This window comes from Nerophis lumbriciformis, linkage group LG21 (genome assembly GCF_033978685.3).
Source record: "Nerophis lumbriciformis linkage group LG21, RoL_Nlum_v2.1, whole genome shotgun sequence".
In the NCBI taxonomy this organism is placed as follows: domain Eukaryota; kingdom Metazoa; phylum Chordata; class Actinopteri; order Syngnathiformes; family Syngnathidae; genus Nerophis; species Nerophis lumbriciformis.
Window position 1 is genome coordinate 16,242,232 of NC_084568.2, and position 14,366 is coordinate 16,256,597.

Consider the following 14,366-nt stretch of genomic DNA (forward strand, 5'->3'; position numbering starts at 1 on the left):
GGTTTGAAGAATGTGGGAATTGTGGAAGTTTGAAGAATGTCCCATTCATTTCAATGGGAATTTCCAAAAAAAATTGGGAATTTCAAGAAAAGCAGGAATTTTTTGGAAAATGTTAAAAAAAACTTTAATGGTCTGAATTACTTGAAATGGTTGGTGTTGAAATTTTCCAAATCCGTCGAGAAATGTTGAAGTAGTAACATGTTGAATTGAGAAATTGTATCACAGAATTCCTAGAATTTCGGGAAAACTGGGAATTTTTCCAGTTCAAAAAACAACTTCGTTTTGTTGTCCTGATTAAGAGGAATTATTTGACGGAGGAACGGTTAAAGTGGGTTGAAAAATGTGGCAAGAGTAGTCGCCAGAAAAAAGGGTGAAAATAGGGCTTTGGAAAACCAGGAACTTTGGAAAGTCCTGGAATTTTTTTTTACTTGGAAAAAGGGAAGTTTGAATTATCTGGAAGGTGCAATGTGTTGACGGTGGAATGGTTTGAATTAGAGATGTCCGATCATGGCTTTTTTCCTGATATCCGATATTGTCCAACTATCGATTCTGATATCAACCGATACCGATATATATACAGTCGTGGAATTAACATATTATTATGCCTAATTTTGTTGTGATGCCCCGCTGGATGCATTAAACAATGTAACAAGGTTTTCCAAATAAATCAACTCAAGTTATGGGAAAAAAAATGCCAACATGGCACTGCCATATTTATTATTGAAGTCACAAAGTGCATTTTCTTTTTAACATACCTCAAAACAGCAGCTTGGAATTTGGGACATGCTCTCCCTGAGAGAGCATTAGGAGGTTGAGGTGGGCGGGGTTGGGGATGGGCGGGGTTTTGGGTAGGGGTAGCGGGGGTGTATATTGTAGCGTCCCGGAAGAGTTAGTGCTGCAAGGGGTCCTGGGTATTTGTTCTGTTGTGTTTATGTTGTGTTACGGTGCGGATGTTCTCCCGAAATGTGTTTGTCATTCTTGTTTGGTATAGGTTCACAGTGTGGCGCATATTTGTAACAGTGTTCAAGTTGTTTATACGGCCACCCTCAGTGTGACCTGTATGGCTGTTGACCAAGTATGGCTTGCATTCACTTGTGTGTGTGAAAAGCCGTAGATATTATGTGATTGGGCCGGCACGCAAAGGCAGTGCCTTTAAGGTTTATTGGTGCTTTGTACTTCTCCCTATGTCCGTGTACACAGCGGCGTTTTAAAAAGTCATATATTTTACTTACCGATAATTTTGAAACCGATACCGATAATTTCCGATATTATATTTTAAAGCATTTATCGGCATTTCTAGTTGGAATTGGTGGAAAACTGTGGAAATGGTGGAAGTTTGAAAAATGGCCAATTCATTTTGAATGGGGAAAAATGTCCCGGGAAACCTGGAATTCCGGGAAACCTGGGGAATTTTTGGAATTTGTCAAGGGAAAGCCTGCGATTCCCGAATAGGCTGAACAGTTTGAAGTTGGAAGGGTTTGAATTGGGTGAAAAATGTGGAAAGTAGAACGCGCCAAAAGTAGAAGAAGAAGAATAAATAGATGAATTTTGGTGTAGAAAAGCATATGTGTGAATGCTTTGGAGCTTTAACACAATAAATAGATTTTATGTTTACAATTTGCTGAAGGACAATAAGAAACAAGTTGTGGGCAGCACTTTGGACCCCCTGATGTACGCTTTTACATTGATCATAGCCACTTTGAGTGAAGACTGCGTGTGACTGCATGTCATCTGTCCTCAGCTGGCGTACCTTCAGAGCTCCTTGGACAAACTGTCCGAGGCCATCAAGCTGGCCAAGGTACACACCTACGCCGGGTGGTCTCCATTTGTCACAAGGGTCTTATTTAGTCAGCATGTTGTGCTGTCTGTGCTCTCAGGGTCAGCCCGACAGCGTGCAGGACGCCCTGAGGTTCACCATGGACGTCATCGGTGGAAAGTAGGAAGCACTTTTCGCCACATCCAAGCTGGCACGCATGTTACTGACTATGACTGTGGCCGTCCTCCACGCAGGTTCAACTCCGCCAAGAAGGACAACGACTTTGTCTATCACGAGTCTGTTCCTGCCCTGGACACGCTGACGTCTGTCAAAGGTCACAGGAAGTTTGCTTCCGCACGAATACAAATTAAAGGATGCAGGGGCTACCGTAATTTTCGGAGTATAAGTCGCACCGGCCCAAAATGCATAATAAAGAAGGAAAAAAACACATATAAGTCGCACTGGAGTATAAGTCGCATTTTTGGGGGAAATTTATTTGATAAAAGCCAACACCAAGAATAGACATTTGAAAGGCAATTTAAAATAAATAAAGAATAGTGAACAACAGGCTGAATAAGTGTACGTTATATGAGGCATAAATAACCAACTGAGAACGTGCCTGGTATGTTAACATAACATATTATGGTAAGAGTCATTCAAATAACTATAACATATAGAACATGCTATACGTTTACCAAACAATCTGTCACTCCTAATCGCTAAATCCCATGAAATCTTATACGTCTAGTCTCTTACGTGAATGAGCTAAATAATATTATTTGATATTTTACGCTAATGTGTTAATAATTTCACACATAAGTCGCTCCTGAGTATAAGTCGCACCTCCGGCCAAAATATGAAAAAAAAACTGCGACTTATAGTCCGAAAAATACGGTGCTTTAATACATTAAAACCAACACAATTTAGGTCAATCAAACTATCTGAACACAGCATCCATATCTTAGCTTTGTGTTATTTGCCCTAAATTAAGCATTTTCAAGCATTAAAACTACATGAACTAAATGAACTAAAAATACTACTAGAAAAGACCAAAACAATCAGACCGTGCTGTTCAGTATTGTGCTTAGCCTCAGGCACCAATGCTAACATTAGCATGCTAACTTTATTTTTGACAAACTCTTTACATTTATATAACTTGGTACTTGACACATGTTAAATGTTAGCATGCTAACATTAACGTCCTAACTTAGCCAGGTTTGCAGTCAAACACCTCAGTCATATAACTTGGTACTTGACACATGCTAACTGTTAGCATGCTAATATTAACATTCTGACTTTTTGTCAATTTTTGCAGTCAATTTTGTAGCGAAAAACGTTTCAAACACCTATAACTTGATACTTGACAAATGCTAACATCAGCGGGATAAAGTTTTTAGGCAATTTTGCAGCCAAACACATGTCATATAACTTGGTGTGTTTATACATGCTAACTTTTTTAGCCAATTTTGCCAAAACGCCTCAGACCCGTTGAATCACGCAGACCAGCATGATAACTCTTTTAGCCAATTTCCCAGCCGATCCCCTCAGTCATTATTTGGTACTTGACACATGCTAACTTTTTTTTTTTTTGCCAATTTTGCAACCAAACACCTGAGACTCATATAACTTGATACTTGACAAATGCTAACATCGGAGAGATAAAGTTTTTAGGCAATTTTTGCAGCCAAACACCTGTCATATAACTTGGTGTTTTTATACATGCTAACTTATTTAGCCAGTTTTGCAGTCAAACACCTCAGTCATATAACTTCGTATTTGACACATGCTAACTGTTAGCATGCTAACATTAACATTCTGACTTTTTTTGGTAAATTTTTGCAGAGTCGATTTTGTAGCCAAAAACGTCAAACTCCCATAACTTGATACTTGACAAATGCTAACATCAGCGGGATAAAGTTTTTAGGCAATTTTGCAGCCATAACTTGGCGCGTTTATACATGCTAACTTTTTTAGCCAATTTTGCCAAACGCCTCAGACCCGTTGAATCACGCAGACCAGCATGATAACTTTTTTAGCCAATTTTTTAGCCGATCCCCTCAAATTCCCAGTTTTCCCGAAATTCCAGGAATTCCGTAATACAATTTCTCAATTCAACATGTTACTACTTCAACATTTCTCGACGGATTTGGAAAATTTCAACACCAACCATTTCAAGTAATTCATACCATTCAAGTTTTTTACCATTTTCAAAAAAATTCTCACTTTTCTTGAAAATCCCAATTTTTTGGGAAATTCCCATTGAAATGAATGGGACATTCTTCAAACTTCCACAATTCCCACATTCTTCAACCCATTCAAACCATTCCACCTTCAACACATTTCAACATTCTGGAAATTCAAACTTCCCTTTTTCCCAGTTAAAAAAAAATTCCAGGACTTTCCAGAATTCCTGGTTTTCCAAAGCCCTATTTTCACCCTTTTTTCTGGCGACTACTCTTTCCACATTTTTCAACCCACTTCAACCGTTCCACCGTCAAATCCTCAGCCAAATACCTCAGACTCATATAACTTGGTACTTGTATACATGCTAACCTTTTAGCCAATTTTCCAGCCAAATACCTCAGACTCATATAACTTGGAACTTTTATACATGCTAACTTTTTTAGCCATTTTGCAGCCAAATACCTCAGACTCTTATAACTTGGAACTTTTGTACATGCTAACTTTTTTAGCCAATTTTCCAGCCAAATACCTCAGACTCATAACTTGGAACTTTTATACATGTTAACTTTTTTCGCCATTTTTCCAGCCAAATACCTCAGACTCATACAACTTGGAACTTTTATACATGCTAACTTTTTTAGCCATTTTGGAGCCAAATACCTCAGACTCTTATAACTTGGAACTTTTGTACATGCTAACTTTTTTAGCCAATTTTCCAGCCAAATACCTCAGACTCATATAACTTGGAACTTTTATACATGTTAACTTTTTTCGCCATTTTTCCAGCCAAATACCTCAGACTCATATAATTTGGAACTTTTACACATGCTAACTTTTTTAGCCATTTTGCAGCCAAATACCTCAGACTCTTATAACTTGGAACTTTTGTACATGCTAACTTTTTTTGCCAATTTTCCAGCCAAATACCTCAGACTCATATAATTTGGAACTTTTACACATGCTAACTTTTTTAGCCATTTTGCAGCCAAATACCTCAGACTCTTATAACTTGGAACTTTTGTACATGCTAACTTTTTTAGCCAATTTTCCAGCCAAATACCTCAGACTCATATAACTTGATACTTGTATACATGCCAACCTTTTAGCCAATTTTCCAGCCAAATACCTCAGACTCATATAACTTGGAACTTTTACACATGCTAACTTTTTTAGCCATTTTACAGCCAAATACCTCAGACTCTTATAACTTGGAACTTTTGTACATGCTAACATTTTTCGCCATTTTCCCAGCCAAATACCTCAGACTCATATAACTTGATACTTGACAAATGGCAACTGTTAGCATGCTAACATTAATGTGCTAATTTTTTTAGTCAATTTTGCGACCGAACACCTCCGAGTCATTTAACTTGGTACTTGACACATGCTAACGTTAATGCATTAGCATGCTAACTTTTTTAGCTAATTTTACATGCATATGCTTCATAGTCATACGACTTGGTACTTGGTACACATTATGTGAGCACACTAATGTTAGCGTTTAAATAAAAAAAAATGTATGTAATGTTCTAATGCAAGATGTCTTTATTTTGTCTTTAGAATGTAATAATAAATAAGCTGCGGGCTGCAAATAATCCCCAGGCGGCACCTTGGACACACCTACTTTAGACGATGCTTTACTAGTCTGCAGAGTCAGCAAATAACAAAGGTGTGTTTGTGTGTGCGCGCACGTTCAGGTGCCCCACTGGTCAAAGCCCTCCCAGTAAACCCCACAGACCCCAGCGTCACTGGACCAGACCTCTTTGCCAAGCTGGTGCCCATGGCGGCCCACGAGGCCTCCTCCCTCTACAGGTACACACCCGCACGATATACACGCTAGCGGCCGGTGTCCACCGATGCACCTTTTCTTGTGTGCGCAGTGAGGAGAAAGCCAAGCTGCTGCGAGACATCATGGCCAAGATCGACGGCAAGAATGAGACGTTAGAGTGAGTAGAGCACGTGTCGGGACGGTTTGCTATTTGCTAGGCTAACACCTCGTCTTCTCCAGGCAGTTCATGGACTCTCTGGGTTTGGAGCCTGAGTCCGTAGACAACCTGGACTTGTACAGCCACATCCCTCCGGTCCTGATGGAGAAGTGTGCAGCTCTCAGTGTCCGACCCGACACCGTCAAGAGCCTCATCCAGTCCATGCAGGGTGAGCAGCAGAAATAATCAGGGGTGTCCCAATACAACTTTTTTACTTCCAGTAGACTTAGACTTCCTTTTTTTATTGTCATTCAAATTTGAACTTTACAGTACGGATAAGAACGAAATGTCGTTGCATTAGCTCATGGTAGTGCAGGATAATAGAGCAATAAGGTGCAGATATAAATAAATAGATTACTGTACAGATAAATATATTGCACTCTTGCATATGCATCCACGTTTATGGATGTATGTTATATTGTCTTTATAGTCCAGCCAATTAATCCATTTTGGGGGGGGTTGAGGGAATTGTTTTAATGCGTTCAAGAGTCTTACGGCCTGAGGGAAGAAGCTGTTACAGAACCTGGAGGTTCTGCTACGGAGGCTGCGGAACCTCTTTCTAGAGCAGTGGTTCTTAACCTGGGTTCGATCGAACCCTAGGGGTTCGGTGAGTCTGCCTCAGGGGTTCGGCGGAGGTCAAGACACACCCGACTCATCGTGTAAATAAAAACTTCTCCCTATCGGCGTATTACGGATACGACAACAGCAGAAGTCACACTGATTTGCAGGTGTGTAATTTGTTGTGAGTTTATGCACTGTGTTGGTTTTGTTCTTTGAACAAGGTGATGTTCATGCACGGTTCATTTTGTGCACCAGTAAAAAAACATGGTAACACTTTAGTATGGGGAACATATTCACCATTAATTAGTTGCTTATTAACATGCAAATTAGTAACATATTGGCTCTTAACTAGTCATTATTAAGTACTTATTAATGCCTTATTCAGCATTACCTTATTATAACCCTAACCCTCTAACCCTAACCCTAACCAAATAACTCTAAATTAAGTCTTTGTTACTTAGAATATGTTCCCCTAGTGTTAAATTAAGTCTTTTTTACTTAGAATATGTTCCCCATACTATAGTGTTACCAAAAACATATAACTTTGTCTTGAATTTGAAAAAAAAAAAAACATTTTATTTTTCACTAAAGAAGGGTTCGGTGAATGCACATATGAAACTGCTGGGGTTCGGTACCTCCAACAAGGTTAAGAACCACTGTTCGAGAGTCCAGCAGTAAAAACAGTCCTTGGTGGGGGTGGGAGGAGTCTCTACAGATTTTCTGAGCCCTGGTCAGGCAGCGGCTTTTTGCGATCTCCTGGATAGGAGGAAGAGGAGTCCTGATGAACTTAGATGATCGTTACCAATATTGGAGTATTGGCCAATGCCGATATTAGTGCGATACGATGCTAGCACGAATCACACAAGCGCGGGCAAAACACTTGGAGGATGTTCATTCAAAAACATGACAAACTATAGTTATCTTTTACTTTCTGGCTTCAAGAAACAATGTAATCAGGAACATAAATTGTGGTGTTAACAGTTGACAACAGCAATCAGTGAAAGCTGAAGCAGGATGTGTTGTACTGTTTTGTTTGTTTTTCTTCCTGATTCCATCATTTTCTCTCAGAATTGAGTGATTACATAATTTTCTGTCAGGTTGATCTAAAAATAGAACTGCTACTGACTGCCATATTTATTTATAAAAAAAAAATTAAAAAATGTAGTGTTCCTAAAAGCCAGAAAAATTATATTTAAAATGATAATGGTTTTGTGTAGAGATGTCCGATAATATCGGACTGCCGATATTATCGGCCGATAAATGCTTTAAAATGTAATATCGGTATCTGTTTTAAAAAGTAAAATGTATGACTTTTTAAAACGCCGCTGTACGGAGTGGTACACGGACGTAGGGAGAAGTACAAAGCGCCAATAAACTTTAAAGGCACTGCCTTTGCGTGCCGGCCCAATCACATATCTACGGCTTTTCACACACACAAGTGAATGCAAAGCATACTTGGTCAACAGCCATACAGGTCACACTGAGGGTGGCCATATAAACAACTTTAACACTGTTACAAATATGCGCCACACTGTGAACGCATACTTGGTCAACAGCCATACAGGTCACACTGAGGGTGGCCATATAAACAACTTTAACACTGTTACAAATATGCGCCACACTGTGAACCCACACTAAACAAGAATGACAAACACATTTCGGGAGAACATCCGCACTGTAACACAACAGAACAAATACCCAGAACCCTTTGCAGCACTAACTCTTCCGGGACGCTACAATATACACCCCCCGCTACCCCCTATACCTAATTTTGCAGCCTAACACCTAAAACTCATATAACTTGACACATGCAAACTAGTTTGTTAGCATGCTAACATTAACGTTCGGAATTTTAGCCAATTTTGTAGCCAAAAACCTCAGACATATAACTTGGTGCTTTTGTACAAGCCAATATCATCGCACAGTTGTTTTTTTTCATCATATCAAAACGATATTTAATATCATAATCTGATCCGGACACCCTTACAGATAACCCATGAAAACACTACAAACTTACTTTATTTGCCCCTGCAGTCCTCTCGGGTGTCTTCACCGACGTGGAGTCGTCCCTGAGAGAGATCCGAGATGTTCTGGAGGCAGACGAGGCTGGTGAGCGCGCCCTCCAGGAAGTGGGGCCCCCAGTGGTGGAGCTGCACCCGGCGCCCCAGGCCCAAATTCTGTCTGAGATCCACAGGGACCTGGAGAAATACATGGAAGCTCACGAGAAGGCCAGTTTCACCAACACAGAGCTTCACCGGGCCATGAACCTGCACATCAGCAACCTGCGCCTGCTGGGGGGGCCTCTGGAAAGTCTGAGGGATGCTTTGCCCCGCCCACAACTCAGTGAAGGTCAGCACGGACCTGATGGTGTTTCCAAGCTTGTGTAACAATCCGCCCAAGGTGTGATTTAGTGGTCACACGGTGTGTGTTTGCAGAGGAAGTGGCGGGGCTTCAGTGCATGAAGCGGATTCTGGCGAAGGTTCAGGAAATGAGGGAGCAGAGAAGCAGTTTGGAGAAACAACTACGCGAGCTCATTCATCAGGACGACATCACCTCCACTTTGGTCACCACCGAGCGAGCCGACATGAAGGTAGCTCAGCTTTTGGAAGGACATTCCAGAACTCGCGCTACCTTAACCCTTGAGTCTACTTAATTCACACGATAAGCGTCCTACATTTAAAAAAATAAACTTGTTTTAAACTATGTGACCGAATTTCAGCCCTCTAACCTTTAAATTCATCTGATTTGTCGAAGATATAGAAAAAACAATTGTTTTTTGGTCAAGGCTGACTCAAGGGTTGAAGCAGACTTGATGTTAGAACAATCCTACTTAGTATCATTGCACAAACTTTACGTGAAACTTGATCCGACTTTTGACCTTCCAGCATGTGTTTGAGGAGCAGCTGAAGAAGTACGAGCAGGTGAAGGTATACATCGACCAGAACCTGGCAGCCCAGGAGAACATCTTGAAGGCCCTCACCGAGGCCAATGTTCAGTACGCGTCCGTCCGGAAGGGTCTGAGCCAAACGGAGCAGCAGTGGAACGGCACGGTCCAGGGTCTGGTGGGCTCCTACGAAGCCTACGAGGACCTGATGAAGAAGTCCCAGGAGGGCAAAGAGTTCTACGACGACCTGGAGGCCAAAGCTTCTCGTCTGCTTGAGAGAGCAAAGACTTTGTGTCAGACCAGAGCGGACGAGAGGAAGCCTGTCCTCGAAAGGTGGGATGAAAATGTAGACCTTAGTCTGTAAAAACTTGGACTTGAGAACCGTAAGGTCCTGTTGATGTTTAAGTGATTTTCATTTTCTTACCTCTGCTCTCCTGTTAGAGAAAGCCTGAAAAAGCCTCCGGCAAGACCTACAGCAGCAAAGCCCTACTTGAAGCCAAAGTCTCGGGATGGAGACTCGGCCTGTTCAAGTCTAGATGATCCAGAGTTGGCCCAACTCAATGCAGCCATCTTGGCTTTAGGACATGACCAACCAGAGGAGCTGCGCAGCCTCCCACCTAACATTCCTTCTCTTCACACACCTCGTCTGCCAGGTCCAGAAGCCTTCCTTCCCCCGGGTGCCAACCTGGGCGGCAGCGGATCTTTGCCTTGGCCCGGTTCTTCAACCCCGGGTCTTCCTCGCTTCCCAGCCAATCTCCCTCCTCCAGAGCTTCTGGCTCGGATCGCTCAGTTTCCAACTTCCGGTGTTGTAGCGGCACCTGGACCTTTGGCATGCAGACATGTTCCACAGATGCCTTCACAACTACCGACACAGGTGCCATACAGGCCACCCGCCCACCACGTCCCTCAAGTTTGTCCCACTCCAGTCCGGCCCTCAACCACCACAGTGGACAGCATTCAGGCCCCGATCCCCAGCTACACTCCAACACCTCAACACCCCCTCCCTTCTACTGCTTACCCTGTACATCCACAGATGGGAGCATACCCCCAGTTTGTTCCCCAAACGGGAGCCCCGATTTTGACGCATCAGCAACAGAAACCAGTTCAGCAACCGTACCCACCTCCTGTGGGGCAACCACTTCCCCCAGGCTACCAGGCTGGACCCAGACCCCTTGCTGCCCATCACCTTCCTTTACATACCTACTCCCATGGTTACTTGCCCCCTCAATCTCGTGCCCCGCCACAGTATCCACAAACATTCCCAGGTCACATGCATCAACAACAAAATGGCTACCAGGCCCTGCCTCAGATACACCAAGGCTACCAGACCCCTCAGACCTACGCCCCACAGCAGCTCTCTCAAGTGATGCCAGGCTCTATGCCACCCCCATCCCAGGGCCTGATGCCCGCACAAAGTGCTCCTCTCCAACTCCCGCCAACGTCTCAGGCGACCCCGCCTGTTTCTCAGTCTTACCTGTCCCACCCAAAGCAACAAATTCCACCCAGTGCCCAGCAACTCGTGCCCCATCCACAGACTATTCAGCCTCCGCTTCATGCACATATTCCTCCTGGTCCTCAAGTCCATCTTCCAAGAGGTCCCATGGTGCAGATGACCCCAGGTAGCCTTGCACCACAGCATCATCCCCACCCTGGACAACATTCCATTCCAAGCGTGCCCCAACCGCACATGTCATTGCCCCCTCAAAGCCAAGTACAAGCCCACCACACTGGGGGTGTTTGCTACCCTGGAGGGCCCCCCATGTTGCCTCAGCAGCCCCTGGCACCACAGCCCCTAGCTCCCCCACAGCCTTCAATGTACCCTTCACCGCCAGGAGTTAGTGTACCCCCAAGTGGTCCACAGCAGCCCCCCGCCATGGGCCCACATAGTCTACATCCTCATGTCCCGCCTCAGCACATGGTCCAACCTTCAGCAGGACAGACAACCATTACTCCCTCCCCTTCACCTTCCCCGTCTCCAGCCCCCTCACCAGGTCCAGCGTCTATGGGTCTGACCCCCCAGCTGAGACCCTCAACCACCCCCAAGACGGGGGGTATCGGTCCACCCACCCTTTCCACTCTCTCAGCATCATCTCCATCTACATCAGTGTTCCAGCTTCAGAACTCTAGCCATCATGACCTCCTCTCCTCCAGTCCAGAGAGTCAAACTGGGGGCACCAAGACCCCCACCAACGTCCTCCAGCCCATTAAAGCAGATCCCCAGGAGGGGGAGCGGCGAAAGAAGGACTCTCAGGGAGTTCTCTTGATCCAAGGTGACCCGTACCAAGATCCAGAGCTCGTTGCCAGTCTTCACAGTGAACTGGAACATTTCAGAAGACAAGTGGAGTCCCTGGAGAACCCTGCAGAGACGGGGGTGGGGATGTCGGTGCTGGACGCTCATTGGAAAGAACTCCAGGAGCAGCAGGAGAAAGACGCCCGGCAGCTGTCCATCGCCATCGCCCGCTGCTACACCATGAAGAACCGGCACCAGGACGTGATGCCTTACGACCTCAACAGGGTGGTCCTGCAGTCGGGCAAAGACGACTACATCAACGCCAGCTACATCAAAGACTTGTCGCTATATTGCCCCCACCTCATCGCCACCCAGGCACCACTCACTGGCACCGCCGCAGATTTCTGGTTGATGGTCTACGAACAGAAAGTGTCCCTGGTGGTCATGCTGGTTTCGGAGCAGGAAGTGGAGAAGGTACGATGATCCCGATCGCGCTTGTTTTGTTCCCCCAAATTTGAACCCTTCCTCCAACTTTCAGGGGAAAGTTCTGCACTACTTCCCGACAGAGCGCGGCCAGCAGTTGTCTCAGGGTCCCATCACGCTCAGCCTGACCACGCAGAAGACCACACCCACACACGTGGAGCGCATGATCAGCCTGCAGTACCGCGACCAGAGCCTCAAGCGCACCGTTGTCCACCTGCAGTTCACTTCCTGGCCAGAGCTGTAAGAGCACACACTTCCTGTCAGTCCGTCCGTTCTTTGTTCTTTCAACCTGTCGCCACCAGGGGGCTTCCCGAGAGCAAGAGCCACCTGCTGAACTTCATCCAGGAGGTCCATGGACACTACCTGCACCAGAGACCCTTACACACTCCCGTGGTGGTCCACTGCAGGTGAGAGGTCGTCACAGACCATCTCGTGTTCATCAGCCGGAGTTTTAGGGGTGTCCCGATACAATACCGATGTGATACAATATCAGCCGGACTCCTATTGAAAATCACTAACCTATTTATTATTGTCCACCTGGAATGGACTTATGCTGTCTTTAAGTTGAAGTGGGAATTTGGCGACACCTAGTGGTCACAATGAAAAAGATGACACGGACACGTTTGTTACTGGATACTTTCTAATACGCTGCTGCCTCGGAGACTAAGTATGTGTAACTAATATGCAACTATAATTATTTGATACTTGTTTGTTGACAAATGTGCTGTTTTAAAAGGCAATATTATTCAATTACATATGCCTAGCTTTTGTGCTCAGCTGTTGTGTAGCTGCTATCTACTAGTAGCCTATAGCCTAGCAGAAGGGTGTACAAATTATGGCCTGTGGGCCAAGTGCTGCAACTTTGGGGGTATTTCAGGTCATTAACCTTTAAGTATGCTTTGAATGATTGTACGCGCAGCATTTATATATATGACCCAATGCAAACAACCTTCCCCAGTCATGGTGCAAAAAAAAAAGTCAGACATAACACAACCTGCTCAGTGGGCTTTGTAAACATTATAATAACCGTCAAAGCACCATAAAAAAATCAAAATTGAACCAATTTAATCTATTACAAAGCATGATGGGAAAAATTACTATATCATTTGTTTCTAGGGATGTCCGATAATGGCTTTTTTGCCGATATCCAATATTCTGATATTGTCCAACTCTTAATTACCGATACCGATATATACAGTCGTGGAATTAACACATTATTATTCCTAATTTGGACAACCAGGTATGGTGAAGATCAGGTCCTTTTTAAAAAATTTATTAAATAAAATAAGATAAATGAATTAAAAACATTTTCTTGAATAAAAAAACAGTTACATAGAAACTAGTACCATATTTTTCGGACTTATATATGTTTTTTTCCTTCTTTATTATGCATTTTCGGCAGGTGCGACTTATACTCCGAAAAATACGGTAATTAATGAAAATGAGTAAATTTAACTGTTAAAGGTTAGTACTATTAGTGGACCAGCAGCACGCACAATCATGTGTGCTTACGGACTGTATCCCTTGCAGACTGTATTGATATATATTGATATATAATGTAGGAACCAGAATATTAATAACCGAAAGAAACAACCCTTTTGTGTGAATGAGGGGAGGAAGGTTTTTTGGGTTGGTGCACTAATTGTAAGTGTATCTTGTGTTTTTTTTATGTTGATTTAATTTAAAAAACAAAAACAATAAACGATACCATAAAAAAAAAAAACGATATATTTCCAATATTACATTTTAAAGCATTTATCGGCATCTGTCGAAATCTCTATTTGTTTCTGCTGATATCGCACCAATATGTGATCGAGACACCAAGACTAAAAAGTCCATGTTGAATTCTGAAATGTAGACAGGAAGTGACAAATACCTTGGTGAAAGTCATTAATCAGGCCACGCCCCCTTCTCGCTCTCCCTTCCAGCTCAGGTGTCGGACGCACCGGCGCCTTCTGTCTGCTGTACGCGGCGCTGCAGGAGCTGGAGGCCGGGAACGGGATCGCGGACCTTCGTGTGCTGGTGAAGAAGATGAGGCAGCAGAGGAAGAACATGCTGCACGAGAAGGTGAGAGGTCAAGGGCGTCATGGCCGTCACTCAAGTTGAATAACAAAAGTGTGTCGTCTTCAGCTGCACCTCAAGTTCTGCTACGAGGCCGTGTTGAAGCACTCTGAGCAGGTCCTGCTGCGACACGGCGTCTCCGTAGCAACCGGTAGCAGGACCGCCAGCTCGGCCGCGTCGAAGGTGACATGCCCACCCCGGCCCCACGGTACAGTCCCCCCT

General features: G+C 44.0%; 1 protein-coding gene across 1 annotated transcript in view; it reads left to right on the top strand.

The window, feature by feature from the left end:
* ptpn23a (protein tyrosine phosphatase, non-receptor type 23, a) overlaps positions 1–14,366 on the top strand; it is a 32,143-nt gene that overhangs the window by 17,064 nt on the left and 713 nt on the right. The window contains exons 10-23 of the mRNA XM_061982829.2: positions 1,742–1,798; positions 1,878–1,936; positions 2,011–2,090; positions 5,638–5,752; positions 5,821–5,886; positions 5,949–6,094; positions 8,521–8,835; positions 8,922–9,076; positions 9,372–9,703; positions 9,812–12,074; positions 12,139–12,323; positions 12,386–12,490; positions 14,012–14,150; positions 14,214–14,327. Coding sequence (XP_061838813.1) covers positions 1,742–1,798; positions 1,878–1,936; positions 2,011–2,090; positions 5,638–5,752; positions 5,821–5,886; positions 5,949–6,094; positions 8,521–8,835; positions 8,922–9,076; positions 9,372–9,703; positions 9,812–12,074; positions 12,139–12,323; positions 12,386–12,490; positions 14,012–14,150; positions 14,214–14,327 — 4,131 coding nt within the window. The remainder of the gene's footprint in view (positions 1–1,741; positions 1,799–1,877; positions 1,937–2,010; positions 2,091–5,637; positions 5,753–5,820; positions 5,887–5,948; positions 6,095–8,520; positions 8,836–8,921; positions 9,077–9,371; positions 9,704–9,811; positions 12,075–12,138; positions 12,324–12,385; positions 12,491–14,011; positions 14,151–14,213; positions 14,328–14,366) is intronic.